General features: G+C 40.2%; 1 protein-coding gene across 6 annotated transcripts in view; it reads right to left on the bottom strand.

Annotated features, from left to right (window-relative positions):
- The window catches only part of C3G (C3G guanyl-nucleotide exchange factor), a 28,428-nt gene that overhangs the window by 3,473 nt on the left and 1,941 nt on the right, over window positions 1-23,014 (bottom strand). Inside the window, exons 1-7 of one of the 6 annotated variants that reach the window (XM_064699334.1) lie at window positions 20,670-20,802; window positions 6,344-6,973; window positions 6,077-6,267; window positions 4,682-5,235; window positions 3,695-4,140; window positions 2,306-2,804; window positions 1,931-2,124 (exon numbers count right to left, since the gene is read on the bottom strand). In XM_064699334.1, coding sequence (XP_064555404.1) covers window positions 1,931-2,124; window positions 2,306-2,804; window positions 3,695-4,140; window positions 4,682-5,235; window positions 6,077-6,267; window positions 6,344-6,973; window positions 20,670-20,673 — 2,518 coding nt within the window. In that variant the 5' untranslated portion in view covers window positions 20,674-20,802. Of the gene's footprint in view, window positions 1-1,930; window positions 2,125-2,305; window positions 2,805-3,694; window positions 4,141-4,681; window positions 5,236-6,076; window positions 6,268-6,343; window positions 6,974-20,669; window positions 20,803-23,014 lie in introns of those variants that run through there. The other 5 variants (XM_064699332.1, XM_064699333.1, XM_064699336.1 and 2 more) reach the window with 5 other exon arrangements.

Raw genomic sequence — 23,014 nt, 5'->3', positions numbered from 1 at the left:
GAGATGGGCGCAATATGCTTTATATTGACTCCGATTGCTATTCAAGGGGTAACCCAAGTCTTACATTATATATGTACATATGTATATAAGAAATCAGGTTCGCGAACTGAACTTTAGGGCGCGCCATTGGGTTGAACTATGAACCGAGCAAGGCAAAAACTTTTGGTCGGGTTTGAAGCCATGATTCGCCCGATTCGATCCTAAAACGTAATTCACTTAACCTAAACATTTAAAAAAAACAAATCTCATGCTTAATAATTTACAATAAACCAAAAATCAAGAAAGATGCAACATTTAAATATAATAAGATGGACGTAGAAAACAGGTTCACGAATCGAACCGTCTTCAACTCTTTTGAGAGTTCTAACTTGAGGCTCTTTCAAATTGATCGATTTGCGCCCATCTCTAGGCAAAGCTCGCTGCGCTAAGAGTATGCAACAGGTAAGCGCGTAACAACAAACAACATAAACAATAACAAAAGTGAAAGCCAGGACAAACGAGAACCAATATGGAACTAGTTCCACGGCGAAGGCGCAACACAACAGCAAACGGCGTCAGGGAGCAGAAGCTGCAATGCGTAACGAATACTGTATACCCTTTCCAGTTTTAATAAAAACTACTACCAAAATGTTAAAGAAACAAAAATACATTTATGTGAGCAAAATGATTTAAGAAATATTTATATTAAATAAAAGCTAGGCACTAAAACACGTTGGAAAAGTGGAAAACTCTTGGGGACTATCCTTAATAACGGGAAAATCTTTAAAATCGGATTCCTTTACTTCACGTTTCTCTTAAACCCAATTCTAACCAAACCAAATATGTAAATATATATTTATGATTGGAAAGGATATGCAACAGATTCGAAGCTGGTCGAAGCGTAACAAAAAATATATTGAAAATATAAGACGAATAAGAAAAGAACGAACTAAAATGAAAGGCGAACAGCTCGAGAGCAGCCAGACTTACCCGAGAATGCGACACTTTGAAACACTAGATGTTGATTGGAACGATAATTTAGATGGGTTAGAGTTTTGCGTACAACAATTTGGCAAGGTTTTTTTTTGTATTGCCCATTGGCAACATTACGAGTGCTATAAATAAAAGTTTTGCTACAAATTCTTAACTGCCTAACTACAAAAACAAATATATATATATATATGTATATATATATATATTAAAATGTATATATAGATGGATTTGTTGCTGATTGTTGATGTTGGTTGGTAGGTTGGTAGATTGATTGATTGATTGATTGATTGATAGACTGATTGTTGTTGTTGATGTAGCTGGCTGATTGTTGTTGTAATGCTGCCTGTTGCCAGTTGTTGATGCTGTTGTTCGTCTGGGCAGGAGCAGGAGGAGGGCTGCGTGTTTGCATCTGTTGCTCAACAGGCTTCTCTTTATTTTCATTTTCATTTTAATTTTAATTTTTTTTTTTGTTTTTGTGGGTTGTTTTGTGTGTTGCGTGTCCTTGTTGTGAATGGATGCGAAACAACAAAGCGAAACAAAACGGAAAACGCAAAACCAAACAGAAGTGTAACAGAAAGTCATGATATATGACTGAAGAAATTGTGTTGGCACAGGTGTGTGTTTGTGTGTTTGTGTGTGTGTGTGTGCGTTAGGCAGTTTATCGTATCACAGTTGGCACACACACACACACACCCTAAAGTAAAGCTAACCAAAAAAAAAAAAACAGTTGAAAACTCACCGCTTGGCATTGCCTGTGGCGACACCTAGCGTTCAAGTTTCGCAAATAAATTAAATACATGCAAATTGTTATACACATACACACGTACATACATGTATACACCAGTTTACAAAAAAAAAAAATGATAGAAAAAAGAAAATTGAGAGAAAATAAAAAAAAAAAAAATAATAATAGAAACCAAATGTAAATATTTGTGCGCATTTGGCAATCTGTGCTTACTGTTCTTCTTCTTCCTCGGCAGCGGCGGCGGCTTCTCCAAATGCCTGTCAAAGGCGCTGCTGCAGCTGCTGGGCAAATGGGCGCTCCGCGGCGGCTCAATGAGACTGTGATGCTTGGATTGCCACTGATGCAGCTGCGTCGACGAAGAATGATGCTGATGATGTGGCGACAATTGACGCATCTCCGGCATTTCACTGCAATACAAGCAAAAACCAAAATAGAAAAGAATTAAAATACAATAGAAAATAAAGTATTAAATTGCAAAGTGCTCTTATTGTTCTGTGCGCAATCATGCTGGCAACGCCACACAACAAGCTGTTGGCAAACTGTTCCCACTTTGCTCTGCTGGCGTTGCCATCAGTGGCCTACACGTACAAAATGGGATCGTCCAGCATATCCATGGCCGCATCAAAGAGTGACAATGTTGTTCGCGGCTGCGTCTTGGGTGGCAACGCCGGCGCCAGCTCCGGCGATGGGCAATTGCTGCCCAGCGCCAGCAACTGTTCACTGGCAATTGTTGTTGCCATTGCCGTTGTATTGCTGCTGCTGCAGCTAATGTTGCTGTTGCTGTTGCCGTTGCCGTTGCCGTTGCCGTTGCTGCTGATGCTGCTGCTGATGTTGCTGCTGTTGCTGGTGATGTGACGTTGCGTTGACTGCGTTTGGCTTAGCTGCTGATAATCGTTGTTGCTGCCGCTGTTGCTCCGACTCGCCGTTGTTGTTGTTGTCGTCGAGGATGCGCAGGTCATCTCGTTAATGCCAAAGGCGATCTCCGAATTGCTGCTCGATGACTTTGTCGAGGATTGCACACTGTGCTCCGAGGAGCGTTTCGAGACGCTCTGCGTGGAGGTACGAAATGACATCATCGATACAAAGCCTGCAGTTTAAAATAACAACAACAAAATGCACAACAAGTTAATCAATTGTCAAATAATGGGAACACAAACACAACAACAATACAAATTATAATTTATACAAATCGTGTAAAACACAGCAATGAGTGGCAGCAGGCGACTTGAATGGATGCAATACAACATAAAGATCAAAGCGAATTCAAACACAACAAAGCAGGTGACAGTGCTCTAGCCGGGAGCACCCGACTAGCAGATACCCTGACGAGCTGCCGTTACACACATGCTAGCTTCAAAGTAACCATAAGTGAAATATTCTATATTTCATACACTAACTTTTTATCGAGTTACGCTTAAAAAACGGTGCCTCAAAATCGATAATTATCGATATTATGGAAATCGAAGATAAAATGATATATTTCCCTTATGATATACGAGAATATACTACATTGAAAACTTTAAGTCTCTAACTTTTGCAGTTTCACACAGACGGACAGACAGATGGATAGACGGACATGGATCGACTTAGCTTGTCATCCTGATCAGGATTATGTGCATATACTTTATGGAGACGCAGATGCTTCCTTCTGCTTGTCACATACTAAATTTGCACAACAAAATTATACCCGCTGCCGCTGTTCAATATGATCTACTATTTGAAGCGAAGTTTTATGCTAAAAACTGGAATAAAATATTGATATTTTCTTTAACTCGTTGCTGATCTCAGACATTAAATGTTTTAAATGGTAACAAAGTGAGAAACAAATAACTACTTTAATTTATAGAAAGAAAAAATAACGAGATCAAATTGACAAAGTGAAGCTTTTGGGCACATCATTTTAGAGCAAAAACAAAAACTAATCTAAGCACACAGATGGGAGACAGTAGTTAAAGCAGTAGATATATAAGTAATTGCCTGGAATACCCGATTCGTTTGAATGACGATTGCTGGTTAGCGCTGCGGCTGCTTTACGCAGCTCCGTGTTGGCCTCGGCTGCGCCAGGGCCGGAGCCAGAGCCAGAGCCAGGACCAGATGCAGAGCTGATACCCGGCAAAGGCGGCGTCATCTGAGCGCTGGACGCGGCTGCCTCCTGTGACAGCGCAGCGCCAGCCTCAGCCGGAGCCTCTGCTGGTCGCAAGCGAGTTTGAGAAATTGAGTTATAGATGGAGCTGATGTTGGGAGCTATTGCTTGCGGGAACTCACTGTAGCTGATGAGCTTATCCACATCGTCCTCCAATTGATGGTGTAGCGTTCTAGACGGCGGCTTCTGCAGCTGTTCCTCCTCCTCGCGTGAATGATTCAGCGCCGAGTCGAACGAGCATTGGCTGTTCTCGTCTGGTGAGCGCGAGCGCACCGAAAGGCTGCAAACGAACGAGTCGATAAGGAAATTAATCAACGAGTGTGTAAATCAAGCGAGTAAATTAGCAAAGTGTGCGATTTCAACGAGTATATGTTTATGTAAATGGGCGAGTAAAGGAGCGAGTTATGGACTTGGGCGAGTAAGGTGAGTGTTTGCAGCGAGTAAAATAGAAAGAAATTGAGTGAGTTTAGCGGAAGTAAAAAAGTAAGCGAGTAAATAAATGATTAAATGAGCGAGTTTATGAACGAGCGAGTAATGCGAGCGAGTAAATAAACGAGACAGTGTAACGAATGAGTATGAGTATGGATGAGAATTGAGTATTGTTAATAAACGAGCAAGAGAATAAGTAATATAAAGAGTGATGAGAGACTGAAATAATAAATTAAGCGAGTAAGTTATTGAAACGAATAGTTAAATGGGCACAAAAGCGAGTCAATTAGTCAAACGAGTAAATGAATAATGAAAAATGAAGCGAGTTAGTAATATGGGCGAGTAAATAAGTATTCAAATGAGCGAGTAAACATGTTCAGCGAGTAACTAACCGATCCACGCCATAGTTAAGCAGCGAGAAATTCGAACTGCAATCCAGATCAGAGTTTAGGCTGATGTTATGCGATTGTGCATAGGGCAACGGGCTATTCGCCTGCGACGAGTGGCTGGTGGTGGGGTTCGTATTGGTATTGGTGGATACATTGGCATTCGCCAGCTGCGACTGCGGCTGACTGCGGCGCTTTGGTGGTAACGGCGGCGGATTGCTCGCCCGGTTGGGCAACGGCGGCTTTGGCGGCGGGCTCGTATCGCGCAGTATGCTCTCCGTGCTGTGCGAGCCGCGCATGGGATTCACATTGCTCTGCTCGAGTATGTCGCGCTCCTTGGGCGTTAGCGCAATATCCGGCAGCGAGGTGCGCTGCACCACAGCGGCCGCTGCCGCATCGGCGGGCGTACGCAGCCCAGTCATGCTTCCCGCTGCGCTTGCGGTGGTCACCACGCCCATTATGTCCGCAGCGGCACCAATGCCGCCCAAACCGGCGCCGCTGTAACGAAACGTGCACTGATCCTGCTCCTTAAGCTTGCCCTGCGCCAGTGTGACCAGATTCTGCAAGTGCAATAATATGTGCTGTTAGTGTTTGCCAATTTCGTTTGCTCGAAGCCCGTTTTTCTCAGTGTCTACTTAAAGTTTAATCGTCAGGATAATGTGGTATCCTCAGGATAATGTGGTAACCTCAGGCTAATGTGTTATCCTCAGGGTAATGTGGCACTTGGCAACATTCGCTCGACAACTAGTTAATACTGAACTGCTAAAATCCATTGGACTGTTTATCGATACGAATGGCACATAAGTTCAAAGTTTGCAAGTAAATAATCTTCTTTCTTCAGGTTCCATAATGTTCTATACCTTCAATATAATCGATTTTTCGTATTTCAAATAAGAAACTCCTAATTTTTCAGTGTCTGCACAGACGACAGCAATTTAAATTGAAACATAAAAAGAACATATTTCAGTCAGTGTACACACTGGCCCGCAGTGTTGGTCAATTGGCAGTTAGTTAAACTGGAAATAGGATTTCAACTGCCCGTTAAATATATTTTACGTGATTCTAAAAAGACACCTACGTGTCTTTTACGTGATTGTCAAGCCCTAAGAAAGCAGGCCTTAAGTGATTTTTTGTTGACAGCATTGCCAACACATATAAATGTGTGCACACACTGGCGCGCAGTGTTGGTCAATGAATAAACAACTAAACTGGAATTTGGAAGATTTGAACCGTTCGTTAAATATATTTTCCGTGACACTTAAGCCAAAAGCAGGCCTAAAGTGATTTTTTGTTGACAGCATTGCCAACCCATATAGATGTGTGCACACACTGGCTTGCAGTGTTGGTCAAGCTTAGGAGACATTGAGGAAACGGGCTACTGGACACTGGGTTCACACTTACGCGCACTGCATCCTCGAGTAGATCGATGACCTCACGGACATTCTCGTTGCTGAGCGAGGCGCACTCGCCGCTCTTCTCGCTCAGCATGACCTCGTCGCAGAGCTTGATGAGCTTGCCCAGCGATTGATAGACCTGCTGTGTGGCGGAGCTCATGATGGCACTGTTCTCGTTCAGCGTATACGACTGAATGACTGCGAAGAAGAAGAAGAATAAGAAGGTAGAGTTAGAGAATATTAATAGAATCGATTCGGGTCAGTTGTAGTTTACCGGAATACATGCTGGCAATGGTCTCCAGTATGACGGTGCCATTGCCGGGCAGCACCTCCAGCTTCTTCTTGTGTATGACATCGCGAAAATGTTTGAGTGCATTGGATATATCCTTGACGTGCGTCTCCAGCGTTTGCGTGGAACGCTGCACCTCCTCGGTGGTGGGCGGCGGCTTGGAGCCGTGCTTGCTGCGCGGACTGTGCGGCGAATGCGATCGGCCGAGCGTATTGTTTGTGGTGCGCATCAGTGAGATCTTCTCAATAAGATCGTCCTTAAAGGAGCGCGCACGTCGCGCCAACTTTGTCCCCTTCAGACTGTTCTTATGGCCCGACGAGCCCGACGACGATGTACTGCTGCTTGGCGGCGCTGGCGGCACACCCCCAACTGTTCGCCCGCTCTGCTGTGGGGTCGTCGCCGACGTCGGCTGTTGCGGATGCTGCTGCGGATGCTGCTGGTACTGCGGATGCTGCGGCGGGGGCGTTGACGAGGTGCTGGTTGTGTGACCCGCGTAATTGACGGTGTTGGTGGCGCCGCTGCTGTTGATGCTGTTGTTGCTGCTGCTGCTGCCGCAGCCACCGACGCCGCCCGCCGAGCAGTTGTTGGGCGTGGATGGAGAACTGATGCTGCCGTCTATTTTAGGATAAAACATGGCGTTCAATAATTAATGTTAAATCAAGAATCAAGACCGAATGATCTGCATTTGCTCTATGGGATTATTCAACTGGATATTTATTTCATGCGCTCCAGCTCAACAATTGGCAACACACACACACACACACACACACACTCATATTCACACACTCACACACACGAGGCCTATCACGCATTCATGAATCATAACTCAAGCGTGATTCAGTGAGATTATGCATTGCGTATTAAGCACTTATCGAATAAAAGGAATACGGTTCACGAACCGCTTTTCGGTCTAAAACACGTTCTGCATTCGTATACCCTATAAGGAATAGAGCAGGAGCCTGAACGACTTGAACGAACAAGAGGACATGACTAAGATTCAATTTAGCTGGCATTCGATCACCGGAAAAGATGGCTCAGTAATTCAATATATTTGAAAGATACGAGCGCGACACTTCTGGGAGATAGCAAAGCAATTCACCTGGCAGATAAAGCAAGCTAGAGAAAAATAGCCAAACGTTTCACTTATGATTGTAGCAAATGTTTCTATATAAATCAAAACGTCAAGCTCCGCTTAGACAAGTTAGTTAAGCGTGTCGCCTGGAAGTCGAAAAAGCAATACACAATATTACAAATATTTCCATGCTAATAATCACAACCGCAAGCGATTCACCTGGCAAATCGTTAGGCATTTCCCTGGGAAAATAGATTTGTTTGTCTTGAACTGAAATAGGCGATATGCATGTGCTTTACTTTAGTTTCATCCCCTTTCTCTTCTATATGCAGATAGACAAAAAAGACTCTATTGTATGACATAAGTATGGTCTATTATTAGATCTGCTTACAGAGTATCTAATAGTCGTGCGTCCGCTTGCTTACTTGTTGTTGTAATCGAACAGTCATTTCGGCACGGGTTTAAGTAACGATAACTACAAAGTTTCCGAAGTGCGAAGCGGTTTCAAGTGATTTTATAGGAACGTAAGCAATTACTCAAGATTTCTCGATAGTTGTATATTTGTATAAATCTATATATATATATATATATATTACCTTACAGTTACTTCATTGTTTGATTAAGCTAAGAGCTCACAGGGACTTTAAAAAATATTACTGAATGAATATTCTTATTTTTGTCTACTTTTGTTTTTGATTTTCTCCGATATATATATACATATATAAGTATATCGAAAAACATATAGCATGTGTATAGAACAATTTGGGATATATAGACATCGAATTTGCGTATTTGAGAGACCTTCACGTGTCGCTTTTTAACATATTCACCAAAAATTTCACATATATCCACACTCATTTGATGTGTTGTTTATTCAATGCTTGTTTTAAATCGCCAATAAAATGATAGAAATCAAATGAGAAATGCGGAAAGAGACAGAGAAAGAGTGGAACTAGCTGGCTGAAGGCCAAACTTGAGATACTCTATGCAAATGTGTTCAAATTTTTACTACCGAAAACAAAAATGTATTGGCGAAGAAACTTTGAACATTAATTGCTGTTAAGCTTTTGTCTGCTCAAATAGATTCTATTTTTTATATTTCAGTTATAATTCATAGCACTATCGATAAATATCGATAGGCATTGGGTTGTCGACGTGAGATTATCATCGTTTTACAACACGGATAACACATTCCGTACTAAATAAGCCTTACGAGCATCTATTCGATTTTTTATCTGTAGCTAATTGACATTGCTCGGATTGGATAATATCATTGAAGTTGTCTAACAAATATAATTCGAATACTATCGATATGTTCATTAATCGATAAAGCCAGATAAGTTTGAACGACAGGGGATACACATCAATTGTTTGCTTACAAATTTACATTGTTTAATACATTCATAGGATCATTCGATACTATTATCGATAACCTGCACTACTGACTCTTCCAAAACCAACAACAGCAGAAGTTGTTTAACTAAGGAAGATCAGCTACTAAAGAGCTAAAGATGTTTCTATTAAACAGTTAAGAAGTTGAATGTATCGATACATGCCCCTAGTCGATGGAAACTATCGATAATAGTTGCTATTGAGTGGCATTAGCTGAGTTTGTTTAATCGATAGCCAATATGCTCAACGATTAACTAATCGAAACATACTATCGATAACATTTCTAAAAGAGTGACTTCAAAGAGATCGCTTTTCCAGCAATTGCTTGTATTTGTACGAGCAATCGATAACCAATATGAGCATCAATTAATTAATCGATAAACACAATCGATAACAGTTTATTAACAGGTGCGTCAGCAACTGATCGCATTTTATTAGCTTTATACCAAATGCAATCGATATCGAATATGGTCACTGATTCACTAATCGATAAGCACTATCGATGACATTGCTTAAAGAATGACTTAGCACTGATCGTTTTTTCAGCAATTATTCGTGCTTCGTTGGCTTCAAATAACATTTCGTTATGCCAGATGCAATCAATAGAAAAAATTCTCATCGATTCACAAATCGATATCATTGCTTCAAGAGTGACTTAGCACAGTTCGTTTTTTCAGCGCTTCGTTATGCCAAATGCAATCGATAACGAATATGCTCTATCGTGTAGAGCATATGGCACATGTGCGCCGCTCTTTTGCTGATTTGCATGATGAACGATGGGCAACCACACGGCAATCGAGCAAATGCCGAACGGTAAACGATCCATAGACGCCCACGCCCAATAACAGACCGACAAAAAGAAAAGCCCACAAAACACGCTAATGGAGGGCGGCGGTGGGTTGGGGCATGTGCACACCTAGACACACACACACACACACATGCATGTGTGTGTCTGTTTATGTTGTAGCTTTCACTTACAGAGCAACACATTCTTGACCAGCAAACACGATGCTGGCGGTGTCAATGGTGTGCATAAAGATGGTGTTGTTGTTGTTGTTGTTGCTGCTGCTGATAAAGCCAAACGTGGCAATTTTTTATATTTGCGCCGTCTGTGGAATTTGATGTCATGCAGCGTGGCTTTGTTGTTGTTGTTGCTGCTGCTGCCGCAGCCGTTGTTGTTGTTGTTGTTGTTGTTATCGCGCGTGGACCACAGTGCTCGCTGCTGTTGTTGTTGTTGTTGTTGTTGCTGAGGTTGATGTGGCTTTGGCTCATCTTGCACTGGTTGCTTCACCGTATACGAATAGAAACGCCAGCGTTCGGCGAGCGCGCAGTCGCTCAGGAAAGACTCATCAAATTGCGGCATTTTGCGATTGCATAACAACAACAACTGCAACAACAGCAGCAACAGCAGCAACAACAACAATTAGTGCACATAACACACATATGTTATATATATACATATATATAAAGTAATCTTAGTCTTGCATTAAATTCGCAGCACTTTACGAGCTCTAAAGTAACTTTTTATATATTTGGTTTTTTTTTTCCTTTTGGCAGCTTTTAAGAGCAATTGCCGCCGCTTGTTATAGCTTCTTGTGCTGTTTGCCAATTAAAATAAATCACAAATACTAATATTATATATATTTAGACACAAGACGCGGCCAGCTGCTGTCGTCAGCGTTGTCGTCTGGAAAGCGCACTGAACTATGAAAATCCGCAAACGGCAAACGGCAATCGCCAGCAGCCAGCAGCCAGTCGCCAGGTCCGCTAACCAGCCATTAAGCAGCAGCAACAACAACAACAACAAAAGCAACAACAACAACAGCAGCGCGTCGTAAAGAGCAACATACATATAACAGCGCATCAAATGGCACTCGCTCCCAACAACTCGACTTGAGACTTGAGACTTGCTCGTGCAACAACAACAACAACAACAACCATGAACAACAAGCCGTGTCCAGCAGCAGCAACAACAACAACAACAACAACACCAACAAACACAGTAACAACAACAACATTCATACTCGCCCAACATTCACTGATAGACAAACAACATTGCGGCTCTCGCGTCCATTTGCTTTTGCTCTCTGTTATCATTTGAGCGTCAACTCTCTCTCCCTCTCTCTCTCTTGCTCTCTCTCTCTTTCTCTCTTTCGCTCTCCTTCTTTAGCCCACCCATTATTGTAGCTATTGGGTGTGTTTGCGTGACATACCCTATAAACAACAAAATGAACTAAATTGGGCTAAAGTACAGTTGATAACAGGAAAAGGATAAATCATATATTCAAATAAGTTTATGTTCCCGATCTAGAATTTAATTTAATTGTAAATAATATTGTAATAATAATAATATGTAGTTAAAATTATTTCAATATTTTCGTAAATCTGAAACTCAATTTTTTTGTTTTTAAATTTTATTGTATATAATATACATAATATATAAAAACATGTGTATGTATCTAATCAAAGGTTATAGTTATCTAAAATTCTTTATTTTTTTAAAATTATATTTTTTTTAACAATATTGTTATATATTTTTCAAATACTTCGTCTCATAAAATTGTTCAAAAACCTTCACGAAATCAACCCGTAGACATAATTGTTTTTTTTTTTAACAATTTGTAGAATATAGATTTGAACCCAATTCAGGTTTAGGAACTTAACGAGCCGAACTTAAAAGCAAGTCGCTGGTTCGAAATGTGAACCGAAACGCTGACTTTTTTTCAGTTTGCCGTCCCGATTGAAATAATATTCCAAATACAGGGTATTTGCTAGTCGTGCACACTCGACAAGCGCCTTTTCACACTTTGTTTAAATCGTATTCTATTTTATTTTATTTAATTTTTTCTTTCTTTGGCCCTGGGGCCCGGCAATGCTGGGGATTTTTTTCTCTACAATTTTCAAGTGGCGCGCGATCGTGACTTGCCTTGAAATGTGTTTATGGAAGCTGAAGTTGAAGGCGCCGCCAATAGAGTGAAGGAAAGAAGAAGAAAAACAGTACACAAAAAACAAAAAAAAAAACAGTTAACAAGCTTACGCCCAAAAAATTTCGGTTCAAATTGAAGAGAAGTGAAAATATGGCAACTGCTTTAAAGTCGATCAATCTAATCCATAGCATTCATGAGAGACAATCGCAATTTCAGAAATATCTATATACATATGTATCTATATAAGACAGGACAGAAATAATAATAGCCCATATCCCCGATCTTATAGAAGTAAGTATATTGATAATGCTTGGCATACTTTATGCTGATCGTATCACTATATAGACTAGCCCACATTATAAAGATTGTTGGACTATTGAATTAAATGTTGAATAACCTCATGTGTTTCTCAAGAGCTCGTAACCACATTCGCCCATAAAAAGCTCTTATATATTGTCTACATATGTATATGTTATATACATACATATATATGTATATAATTCATCTGCCAAATGACAGTTCGCCGAGTTCTTTGATGTTTCGCATAGTTATGCCCTCTAAGTGCCACGATCTATAATATTATGTTAAGAATTTGCAATAAATTTCATTCCCAGACAGTTGGGTCTTCTTTCAGAACTTTGAACATTTCGCAACACTGCTTAAAAGACACTCGACTACCCTATAATAAACGCCCAATTTCAATTTGTGGCGATCATAAATCAAGAATCGGGTTTAAGCTAACGTTCATATAAATATACATATATATATATATATATATATATGTATAGGTGGCGGAGGAAGGGAGAGGGAGGAGGGAGGGGGTTAACCTGAACCGTTTGGCATAAATTCGAGACTTTGAAAATTGGATCAGCGACAAGCGACTGCTTAAGCGGGTTCGACCAGTCGAGTTGGCATTAAACAGGTGCGATTACGGATTCTAGTTTTGGCACAATTGGGCACACCCGACGATCATAATGAAGATGAGATGATGATCATCGAACAATCTTGCTGCAGCCGTTGCTGTTGTTTGTCTATGCAAAAACTCGGACTCTTCAAGTTGACCAATATTTGTGCAAATGGCCTCCAGCTGAAGTGGACAACAAGTCCAAGTCGACCGACTGACCGAACAGTTAAGCTTCAACCAGTTTACGATGAGCAATCGACTTGGGAGCGAGCCACAGCATAGAGAGAGCGAGAGAGTGAGAGCGTGAGAGAGGCAACGTTTGCCGCATGCAAAATGAAAACAAAACAAACGGCAAGAGAGTAAGAGAGAGGAGAGGGAGAGGGAGAGGGCGAGCAGCCAAAAACAAAACTAAAAAAAATCATCAGCCAAGCGGCCAGCTGTGGAATTTGCGGAATTTGCTGTGTGTGTGTGTGTGTGTGTGTGGGTTACGTGTTATGCTTTCTAACTGCCAACAAGGCGATTCGCGATCAGCAATCAGCGATAATCAACACTGCCCCAAACAATGCGAAAAGCAGCTAAAAAATAAAATTAAGAAATAAAATAAAACACAGCCAGTTACTAGACATGTCTGCTTAAAGGGCGGCTCGACTGGCAGATACCCTGTAGGCAAGCAGAAATTCATGTACGACTCGAGCACGTGCTTTGTTATCCTGCTTAATACTAGGGTATGTCGCATATTCTACTGCATAAGCTTGACTGAGATAAGGCAAAGATAAGGTAAGATAAATAAAAAGATGCTGCTCTGTAAGCACAACTGATCAAGCATAAGAAATGTGGGTTAACTTTATTATATATAGTATATGTATAGTTTCTGGCCTATAAGACACTACATTTAAAATACAAATATTTATAACGTTCTTTAAGCCCAACGAAATCCTTAGGGTATGCTATGAAATTTATCACAAATAACTCATAGATAGATATACATATGTAATTCCACTTTGTAAATGCAGAACAAACAACTTGTTGCACTTTGTCTAATTAAGAATGAGAGCACAAAACTTATACAATCACTTTCACATTTTATCACAAGACTTCAGAGACTAACGACACGTATACGCCCCGTTGCACGCCATTTGCGTGGCATAAAACGTAACTACATCCAACTACTACATCAAACATGACATAATCTCTGTTGTTGACGAGCCAACGCCAAAAACAACAAAAAGAAAACAAATAAAATATAATAAAAAAGACAACAAGAAAAAAGCAGCACGACACAACAATTCGTTAAATTTGTCATAAGCAAAAAAGAAAACGAAATAAAATGAAGAGCAAAAAAAAAAAGAAGAGAGAAAAACTGAAATAACTTTTGACTTGGGTCGACACAGTTCATTGATCATGACACGTTCTCATGCCGCGCACACACACACACACACACACACACACACACGCGCGCGCGCATGCACATACATATGCGCAAACACATGGGCTTAGCATGCTGTTTAGGGCTAAATTTGACCCACACACACACACACACACACACAGGCAGATATAGATTCGGCATGACGTCATCGCAGGTGCGGTCATCATGCAGGCATTCAATTCAATCAATTGCCAAGCACAACCTCGCCCCCTCACCCACACACTGACCATATGCATGTACATACATACATATATACATATATATTTATATAGCAATGCACATTGCATTCATTTAACAAACAATTTTTTTTCGTGAATTTATCAAATACTTATTCATACTTTAAATATGAGTGTTTCAGCTCTTCTTCTAACACTTTAGTTCGATTCGTCACAGTCCGCAATAAGAACAAGAAGAAAAACAACAAAAACAACTATGTCTCCAATTCTTATGCTTTTTCTTCTTCTACGCTTTGGCATTCACTGCGCAACGATAACGGGAAAAAAGAACTTTTTGTTTTCACATGCATTTCGCGCTTGCTTTTATTTGGGAAATTTTTGAGTTAATTTTATTTTTTTTTTTTGGGTATTTTTCAGGCGCTTTTTTGGGTTTTTCGCCCGTTTTTTAGCTTATTTGAATCGTAGCGCTGTGTTTGCCGGGCAACGGTTAGATAACTTTTGAGCAGAGCGCCTCATAATTAATAATGCGCGAACAACAGAAACAAAAACAAACACGAAACCAACAAATGCGAGTGAAATAATAACAACAACAATAGCAAGAAAAAGCAGAAGAAAAGAACTCGGTACGCAAACGAAAACGAAACGAAACGACATTCAGAGCCTAGGCATGAGAGGCTATATAGGAGATATGACACACACACACACACACACACACACTCATTTAAACACACAAAAACCGAACCTAGTAACAAGCCTAGTCCTGCTTGATCGACTAGCAGATGCCCTATAAACAGATAGCACACACTCGTACTCAAGCTCCTTCTGCCCTACAATAGCTTTTGTGTGTCTTGAACAATATTTGTGAAGATATCAATTTATGACTTTGGTTTAGAGTCTCAATATTTGAAAGGATGGGTGAAATACTCGCAATCTTTATATACTCTACGAGTAGCTACATTACTAATTGGGTATCTCTAGATTCTCAAAATCTCAGAGTTGTGCTGGTTATCGATTTTGAGCGACTTCACTGGCAAAGTTATCGATAGTTGTAAATAAACTTTATCTAAGCATGACGTAAGCAACCCCTCGCACAGCAACATAGCTGAACATCGATTTATATATCGATAATTGCACAATGGAGGAAATTATCAATGGCCCGATATTACCTGCATTTATAGTCTTAGCTCTGGCTGTAACAATGCAGTTCGTCTTCTGAGCTAGGAATATGTATGGAATAAGGGAATCGTAAGTGTCTCCAACTGCCTGGCACAAGGCTATTATGCCCATTTCACTCATGCTCATTGGTAACAGGGTATTAAGAGAGGCCTACAGAGAATTGAATGACTGCCCGAGTTTAAGTGTATGCGAGCGTGTGTGTGTGTTGGAGGGTGTGCGTGTGTATCTCTTGACGGGTTGCACGTCACCCACAACAACAACAACAACAACAACAAACAAGACAACAGCTATGACGTCGTTGGCACATCTATGTTGTATATGTATTACGATTGCGACCGTCATCAATTTAAACACGAGCAAACTAAAGCCAAACACCAAACACCCACGCGCCCAGCCCCGGCGCGGCTTTGAGTCTTATCGGAGCTGCACAGTGGTCAGAAGCCTATTTGCATATGCTCAATATTTTTAGATAACCGTTAGTTTGCCAGCTTTGTATTCCCCCCCTCGAATTGGTTCATTTCTTTTATGCTTTTAAACCATATTTAGAAAGTTGGTCGAGAAAAGAAGTCATATTTCGTGTCATCGAAAGCCTGCTTATAAATCGAACTAGTTCGTAGCTCGGTATTGCCCCGAAAACAGCTGAACCGAGCCATAAATATTTCTCAAAAATAGTTATAAACTTTGGATTTTATGTAACCATATTTGGCGGATATTAATTTTGGGTAGAGTTCAAATCTAGCCCGCATGTTCCATTAGAAAATATCTACGGCTTGCAATATTTTCAGCAGAACGGGCAAATGTCAATTGAAAATGAACTTGTTTTATTCAAGTGCGGGCAGAGGAATGACTAGAACCGAACTCACGCACCTAACCTTAAGGCAGGGAGTTGGTTCAAACTGAAATTCCGACTTTTTATATATGTATTTATACCCTGTATTTCGAGCCCAGACTCTAGTTTAACAATTATATCAGCTACTTGCGTCGTTAAATGAAGAGAAAATAAATCGATAACTCATACAGCAATAAAGTTATCGATTACACTCAGCCGGAACTGGTTAACTAACTGGTTCACTTGGACTCAACTCAAGCCACAGCCAACTTTTGCCAAAAATGTTTAATGCTAACCATTTACTGCCTATGGCCCATGGCGAGAAAAAAGGCAAAGAATAATGAAAGTTGTATTTAATTTTGCTTTGTGCAACAAAGAAAACTAAACGCCAAGTCGACGGGCCAGAAGAAAGCCAAGCCAAGAGTCGGACAATGGACAAGCCAAATATATGTACATATGCATGTCTATAAAAAAAGAACAAAAACATAAACTAAAAACCTCTCAAGTATGTGAGCACATGAAAGGCGCTCAGGCAAAGCGAGAGGGAGGGAGGAGGGGAGGGGCAACAACAATTATGACATAGTTGGGCTGGTCGTTTAGAGCTCGAGCCAAGAAAACAAACGCCCGGCCAGTTATTAGACATGAAAATGAAATCCATCGGAAAGCAAAAGTGCTGAGTGAAATGCATAAAGCAAAAGAAATAAATAACTATCCATATATATATAACTATATATGTGTGTGTGCGAGTCAAGAGGCAGCTCGCAATCAAGTTGACAAGACACACACACACACACACACACACGACCAGGGAAAGCGCCGTGCCATACGTGACCGACCGAACACCCAGTTATAGTAAAAATATTGCTACGATTCGGCATAGCTATTCAGATTTCACTGGGCTATGTTCTCGATGCCATAATCAACAGCATTTACCAAGAATAACTGAGTTACTTTTTCTTTAAGTCGTTCATTGAGTCACAAGTCAAACGTTTATCAGTTAGCTTTATTAACTGCTTGTGGAATACCCCGAATCGGAATCCGAATCGGAATACAAATTCCATGAGTGTAGTTTAAACAGATTAATGCTCACTTTTCTTATTTAACTCTAATCGAGTTTAGATTATCTTGAAAACTTGATTTTGTTGCATGTGGCAGGCATTTAATTGAACTTCAGGAATACCCCTAATTCAATAGAAATTACCTGACATAACCTTAAATATTCTACACAAGCCCAAAGGTTTGGTTTCTTTTTCTTTAAGTTCCAATAAGTCACAAGTCAAACGTTTATCTATAAGTTTTATTAACTGCTTGTGGAATACCCCGAATCGGAATCCGAACCAGAATTCCATTAGTCTAGAACTTTCAAGAGATCACGATGAGCTTAAACATATTTTTGCGTACTTTTCTTATTTAACTCTAATCGAGTTTAGATTATCTGGAAAACTTAATTTTGTTGCATATGGCAGGCATTTAATTGAACTTCCGAAATGCCCCTGATTCAATAGAAATTACCTGACCTAACCTTAACACTTCTCCACAAGCCCCAAAGGTTTGGTTTCTTTTTCTTTAAGTTCCAATAAGTCACAAGTCAAACGTTTATCTATAAGTTTTATTAACTGCTTGTGGAATACCCCGAATCGGAATCCGAACCAGAATTCCATTAGTCTAGAACTTTCAAGAGATCACGATGAGCTTTAACATATTTTTGCGCACTTTTCTTATTTAACTCTAATCGAGTTCAGATTATCTGGAAAACTTGATTTTGTTGCATGTGGCAGGCATTTAATTGAACTTCAGGAATACCCCGAAATCAATAGAAATTACCTGACCTAACCTTAACACTTCTCCACAAGCCCCAAAGGTTTGATTAACTTTGTAAATTGAGGCGATTATCAGAAAACGTCTATTATTTGTTATTTAATCATTACGAAAATTCACGTTAAATTATGCTCAAGGAACACCTCGAGCAAATAACAAGCATTTTAAGCCCCAATCGCACAGGAATAGAACCGTATTAAGTTATATTTCCAGGTAAATGTTTAATGATGCTCGGGAAACTGTTAGTTATTTGTTAGTTGACCTTGCAAGCTTTTGCGGCTTGTGGCTTGTTGCATTAAAAACAAATTAGACAGCATTAATATCGAGTTCCAAGTAGTTTGCTGCACATGGTTTGACCTTATTTAAAATCCAGAAACAAGCACTAATTGGACATTGCAACTTGGTAAGGTACTAATTATTTCAACTTTTCTTGTGTTAATGAGTTACAGTGGTCGCTCGTTAGCTAGAACGCTGGGGGATTGAATGTTATTACCGATAATTGCTATGTTTTGCCATATTTTAAATTCAATGCGAGTTTTCAATACAAGCAAAATCAATAAAACAAAACTGTTTAAGCTATCGATAAATATCGATTTTGAGACATGGACTCTTCACGGACAAATTCGCTCAAAGATCTTTTAAAATGAGTTTGAGGCCAGACGTTTTTCGCGATTTTTCCACTCATGCGGGTGGAATTTCCCGAAACCCCGTCTCCATCACATAAGGTACCTGGATTTTGAAGCATAACTCGACAAATTTAAGAGCTAGTTACAGCTTACACTCATATAGTATATATTTATATATAGAATATATTCAATTTACATCAAAAATAAAACATACAAGCTTTTAAGCGAGTTAATCAAGCAATATTGAAGGGCAAATGTCATCAAGCGTGATTAAAGGCAAATCAAAAACAATATTGCAGACGCTTTTCCTCTTGTTGACAAGTTAAATTAGCTGTCAATGCGTGCAATTAAACTCATTTGTGTATACAAATTGGTTTTTCTTTAACGGTGAAAGGAAAATTCCTGGTAACGCCCACACAAATGTAAAGCATTTGCTGTGCTTTGCAAATGAAATATGCAGGCAAACAGAGTTAATAAGCCACAAACTCTGGTGTCAAGTATTCCTGGCATTTGCATGAGCATATTCAACATATATTACATATTATATATATATGTATATATATAATATATGTTTGTATGTAAAGCGATTTCCAGGAAACTCTATTGTTTGTGGGCCAACTGTGCAGGAAATCAGTTCATAACCAGAAATATGCAGAAGCCTTTTAGGGCTGCAACAATTCGATATATTTGCGGTTTTCACATGATATATCACAATAGTTCAACAATATTTCAAAGATACGTTAAACGATTGTCGGTTAAACTCTATTATATTATAATTGACAGTACGAGCTGTCGGTTATGGGTCAGACAATCAATGGAACACGCAGAGAATTGATGAGCTTTGGGCTTTGAAAATATTGTTTGGCCACATTTGTGGCCACATAACCTTTTCACATGTCACTGGCATTGTTGCTGCTTTAAATGGTTTGTCATTGTTGGCCTTGAAAAAGAGTAAAACTGTCAACAGCTTTTGCACTTTGCCATCATCAATATTTGCCAAAATGAAAGGAATGTTTTGAATGTTGTGAATGTTAGAGCACGTCCAAATGTTCAACTCGTATTGTAGAATAATAGTTTTACAAAATATTGATGGGTTTTCTTTTCAACAGGGTTTTCTCTCTCACTCTTTCCCTCTCTCTCTCTCTCTCTGTACCCTACGCTTGACAGCCTCCATTAGAAAGTGCAGTGAAAGCAGTGAAATAAAAACGTTTCAATCAGCAACAATTAAACAAAACCCTTTTCATGCATTCCACAACTTGACCAATATTGAATCAATATATTCATGAATGCATGAAATGCCGGTGAAATGCCAAAAATGTTGATCAATCGATTCGATAAGATTAGATTAAACTTTCTTTGCTGCTTATTATCGATAACGATAAACAAATACGATTCATGCCGACATTAATTGCCGCCCTAACGGATATATACACACACACACACAACCACACAATTTGCCAATTTGTATATATGTATATATTTTTTTTATTGAGCCAGCATCCGGTGCCACTTCCAGCCGATTGAGCACTATCACAACTTTGTCGCGCTGTTCACTCAGCTGTGAGTGCAAAGCAAATTGATCAATTGAGCGAGCGTCAGACCGCCCCAAGCCCGCCCCCGCTATTCGATAGCCATGTACATGCATAAATGTAACGCTTTAAATTAATAATTAAACAATTAAGAGCACTTGCCTCTGGAAATAGGCAAAAATTACATACTTGTCGATCTACAGCCGTCAAGGTCAGAGTCATTCAAATGACGGCGATTACAACTTTTCGATTGCCGAAAAAGACTCACACTCCTAAATACGTACGCATGCTAAAAGTTCCGTTAGTTCGTCGCTAGTCTGCTGCTTCTGCCGCTGTCGACGCTGGCATCTGACAGCGAGTAAAACTTATCGATTGCCGCCACCCACACGCATGCACGCACACACACATACGCACTCGCAATCCTTTTAATACGTACGCATGCTAGCAGTTCCGTTAGTTCGTCGCTCGTCTGCTGCTTCAGCCGCTGCCGCTGCCGCTGTCGACGCATCGTCTGCGCTGGCCGCTCGATTGAAGGGACGCGGCTTGCGCTTTTGAAAGCGCAAGCGCAGCTCTGTGCTTAGAACGCGCATCGCGCTTGCGCCCAAATTCGTTTTTTTTTTTTCTTCCTTTCTTACTCTTTTGCTTTCGGCGCACTTTGCAACACTATGCATGCGAATTGGAGCGAACGCATCAACGATTTTCAATCGATTTTGTATATTCAATATTCACTTTGCCTTTTTGCTACATAGCAACAACAACAAGCAACAAAAACACTGAAGAAAAAAATGCAAATCACACTACATCAATTTAGTTGGCATTACAATTGATGTGACATTGAGGATCGCCGCCCCCCCCCCTCTTGGCTGGCTGTGTGGCGTACTGCTGGATGATATCACCGCGGGGCGGAGTTGAGAGCGCGCGCGCGCGCGCCTGCGTTTTATTTTTATTTATTTTTACTATTATTATTATTTTATTTAGATTTCTTCTGTTTTTGCCAGCGTTGTTGTGAATATTTCGCGTGAGACTAACTGAATTGACTCGACTGACTGTCCGACTGTCTGTCTGTTTACTAACTGAGCCCCAGCGCGAGCGTGCTGAGCGGCGAGCGCTCGACGCCGTCGCTTTTTACAATCTAATCGCGTGGCGCAGGGCGGCGTGGCCAATGGGCGGCCCCACGGCCCGCTGAGCAGCAACAAAAACATTTGCACTTTCAATGAACTGCTCTCTATTGCCCTATGGCGTGCGTGTGTGTGTGAGTATCAGTGTGTGTGTGTGTGTGTGTGTATCAATGTGTGAGTGTGTGTGTGTCTGTGTATGTCTGTCTGTGCAACTGATGCGACGCTTTGTTGTCTCTGCTGCAGTAGCTGTCGTTGTGCCTGTTGTTTTTATACTCTATTCGCTAAACGATAAAGGGTATATTGGTTACGTAAAGTATTCGATTGGACATGGCATTTGACCTTTGATATTTTGAGGCTCTGCCCAAAAGCATAATCTTACCATATTTGGCAGATGTTCATTTTGGGTAGAACTCAAATTTAGCCTGCGACTTCCTTACGAAAATATCTACAGCTTGCAATATTTTCAGCAGAACGGGCAAATGTCAATTGAAAATTTAATATAATTTAATAATTTAATCATTCAAGTTTTGAGAATACATAACAAAGCAGGGTTTGAACCAAAAGCTGGTTCAGAGATGTGCAAGACCGGTTTCTCCGACGGAGCCTTAAAGCAGGCTTTTCATTATTTTATTTTTATTAAAAACTGTACAATATTTTCGAATGGTCCCAAGTTTTAGTAAGATTGAACTTTCAAAAGAATAAGTTTTATACAATGAATGCAATTGAATGCAATTTCAATACAGCAGACAGTTTGTGATTTTTTTGTGGCCTTACCAAATAGAAAAGTTCATTTATAAATGAATTTTTATAATAAAGTGAATGCCAGCTTTTTGGGCTTTTCTCATATAATTGAGCTTGATAGTTTTCACTGTACATATTGCTGTTCAACTGCTTCAGATAGTGTCGGTTATATATATCTATATCTATATCTATATCTATATCTATACACACACACACACACATAGCCAAACAAATTCGACAGGTAGATTACAAATGGGCCACATTCTAGGATCGAGCCCACTAAAACTAAGAACTAAGAAGAAAAAGTTTTGGAATCATGATATACATGCAATACACAAAAACACTTTTAATTTTTTCTGTCTTTTTTTTTCAGGCACTTTGAGGTATCACACTTAGAAGAGAGTATTGCGCAGTCGGCTGCAGCATTGACACTTGTTGTTGTTGTCTCCTCATTATCACACAGTAATAAGCTGGCTTCTTATCAAATCTAAAATAAACTACTTACTTTTTGCAAGCCGCTGCGGCGGCTGCCGACGTCTCAGACTTTGCACAGGCAACAAAAAAAGCGCGCAAAACGGTCTAAGCCGAAAGCTCGCCCAAAGCCCAAAGCCCAAAATAACAAAAGCTCCCACTTACAGTTAACTTACCCAGGGAACATGCACTGCAGCTAAAGTTGGTGAAAGGGTGGGGTGGGGTGGGGTGGGGGGTCGGTGCCGGGCGTTGGCGGCGCTATATAGAATGTTGCCCATCCATTGATAACATTGTTAACCGATTAACAACAAAGTGTGTTACCCGATCAACGGTAAAGTTCGTATTTTTTTACCTATTGCAATAGGGTGTGTAAAGCAGGCCCAAAGCTGGGCTTGCTGCCAATAATACAATACAGTAATAACTATAATATCCCTTGTGACCTTGAACGGTT

The sequence above is a fragment of the Drosophila montana genome, unplaced genomic scaffold (genome assembly GCF_035044405.1).
Source record: "Drosophila montana isolate Dmon_TW-CO22-7 unplaced genomic scaffold, ASM3504440v1 contig_920_1, whole genome shotgun sequence".
In the NCBI taxonomy this organism is placed as follows: Eukaryota; Metazoa; Arthropoda; class Insecta; order Diptera; family Drosophilidae; genus Drosophila; species Drosophila montana.
The sequence above is the reverse complement of the archived record's forward strand: the minus strand, read 5'-3'. Positions and strand labels throughout refer to the sequence as shown.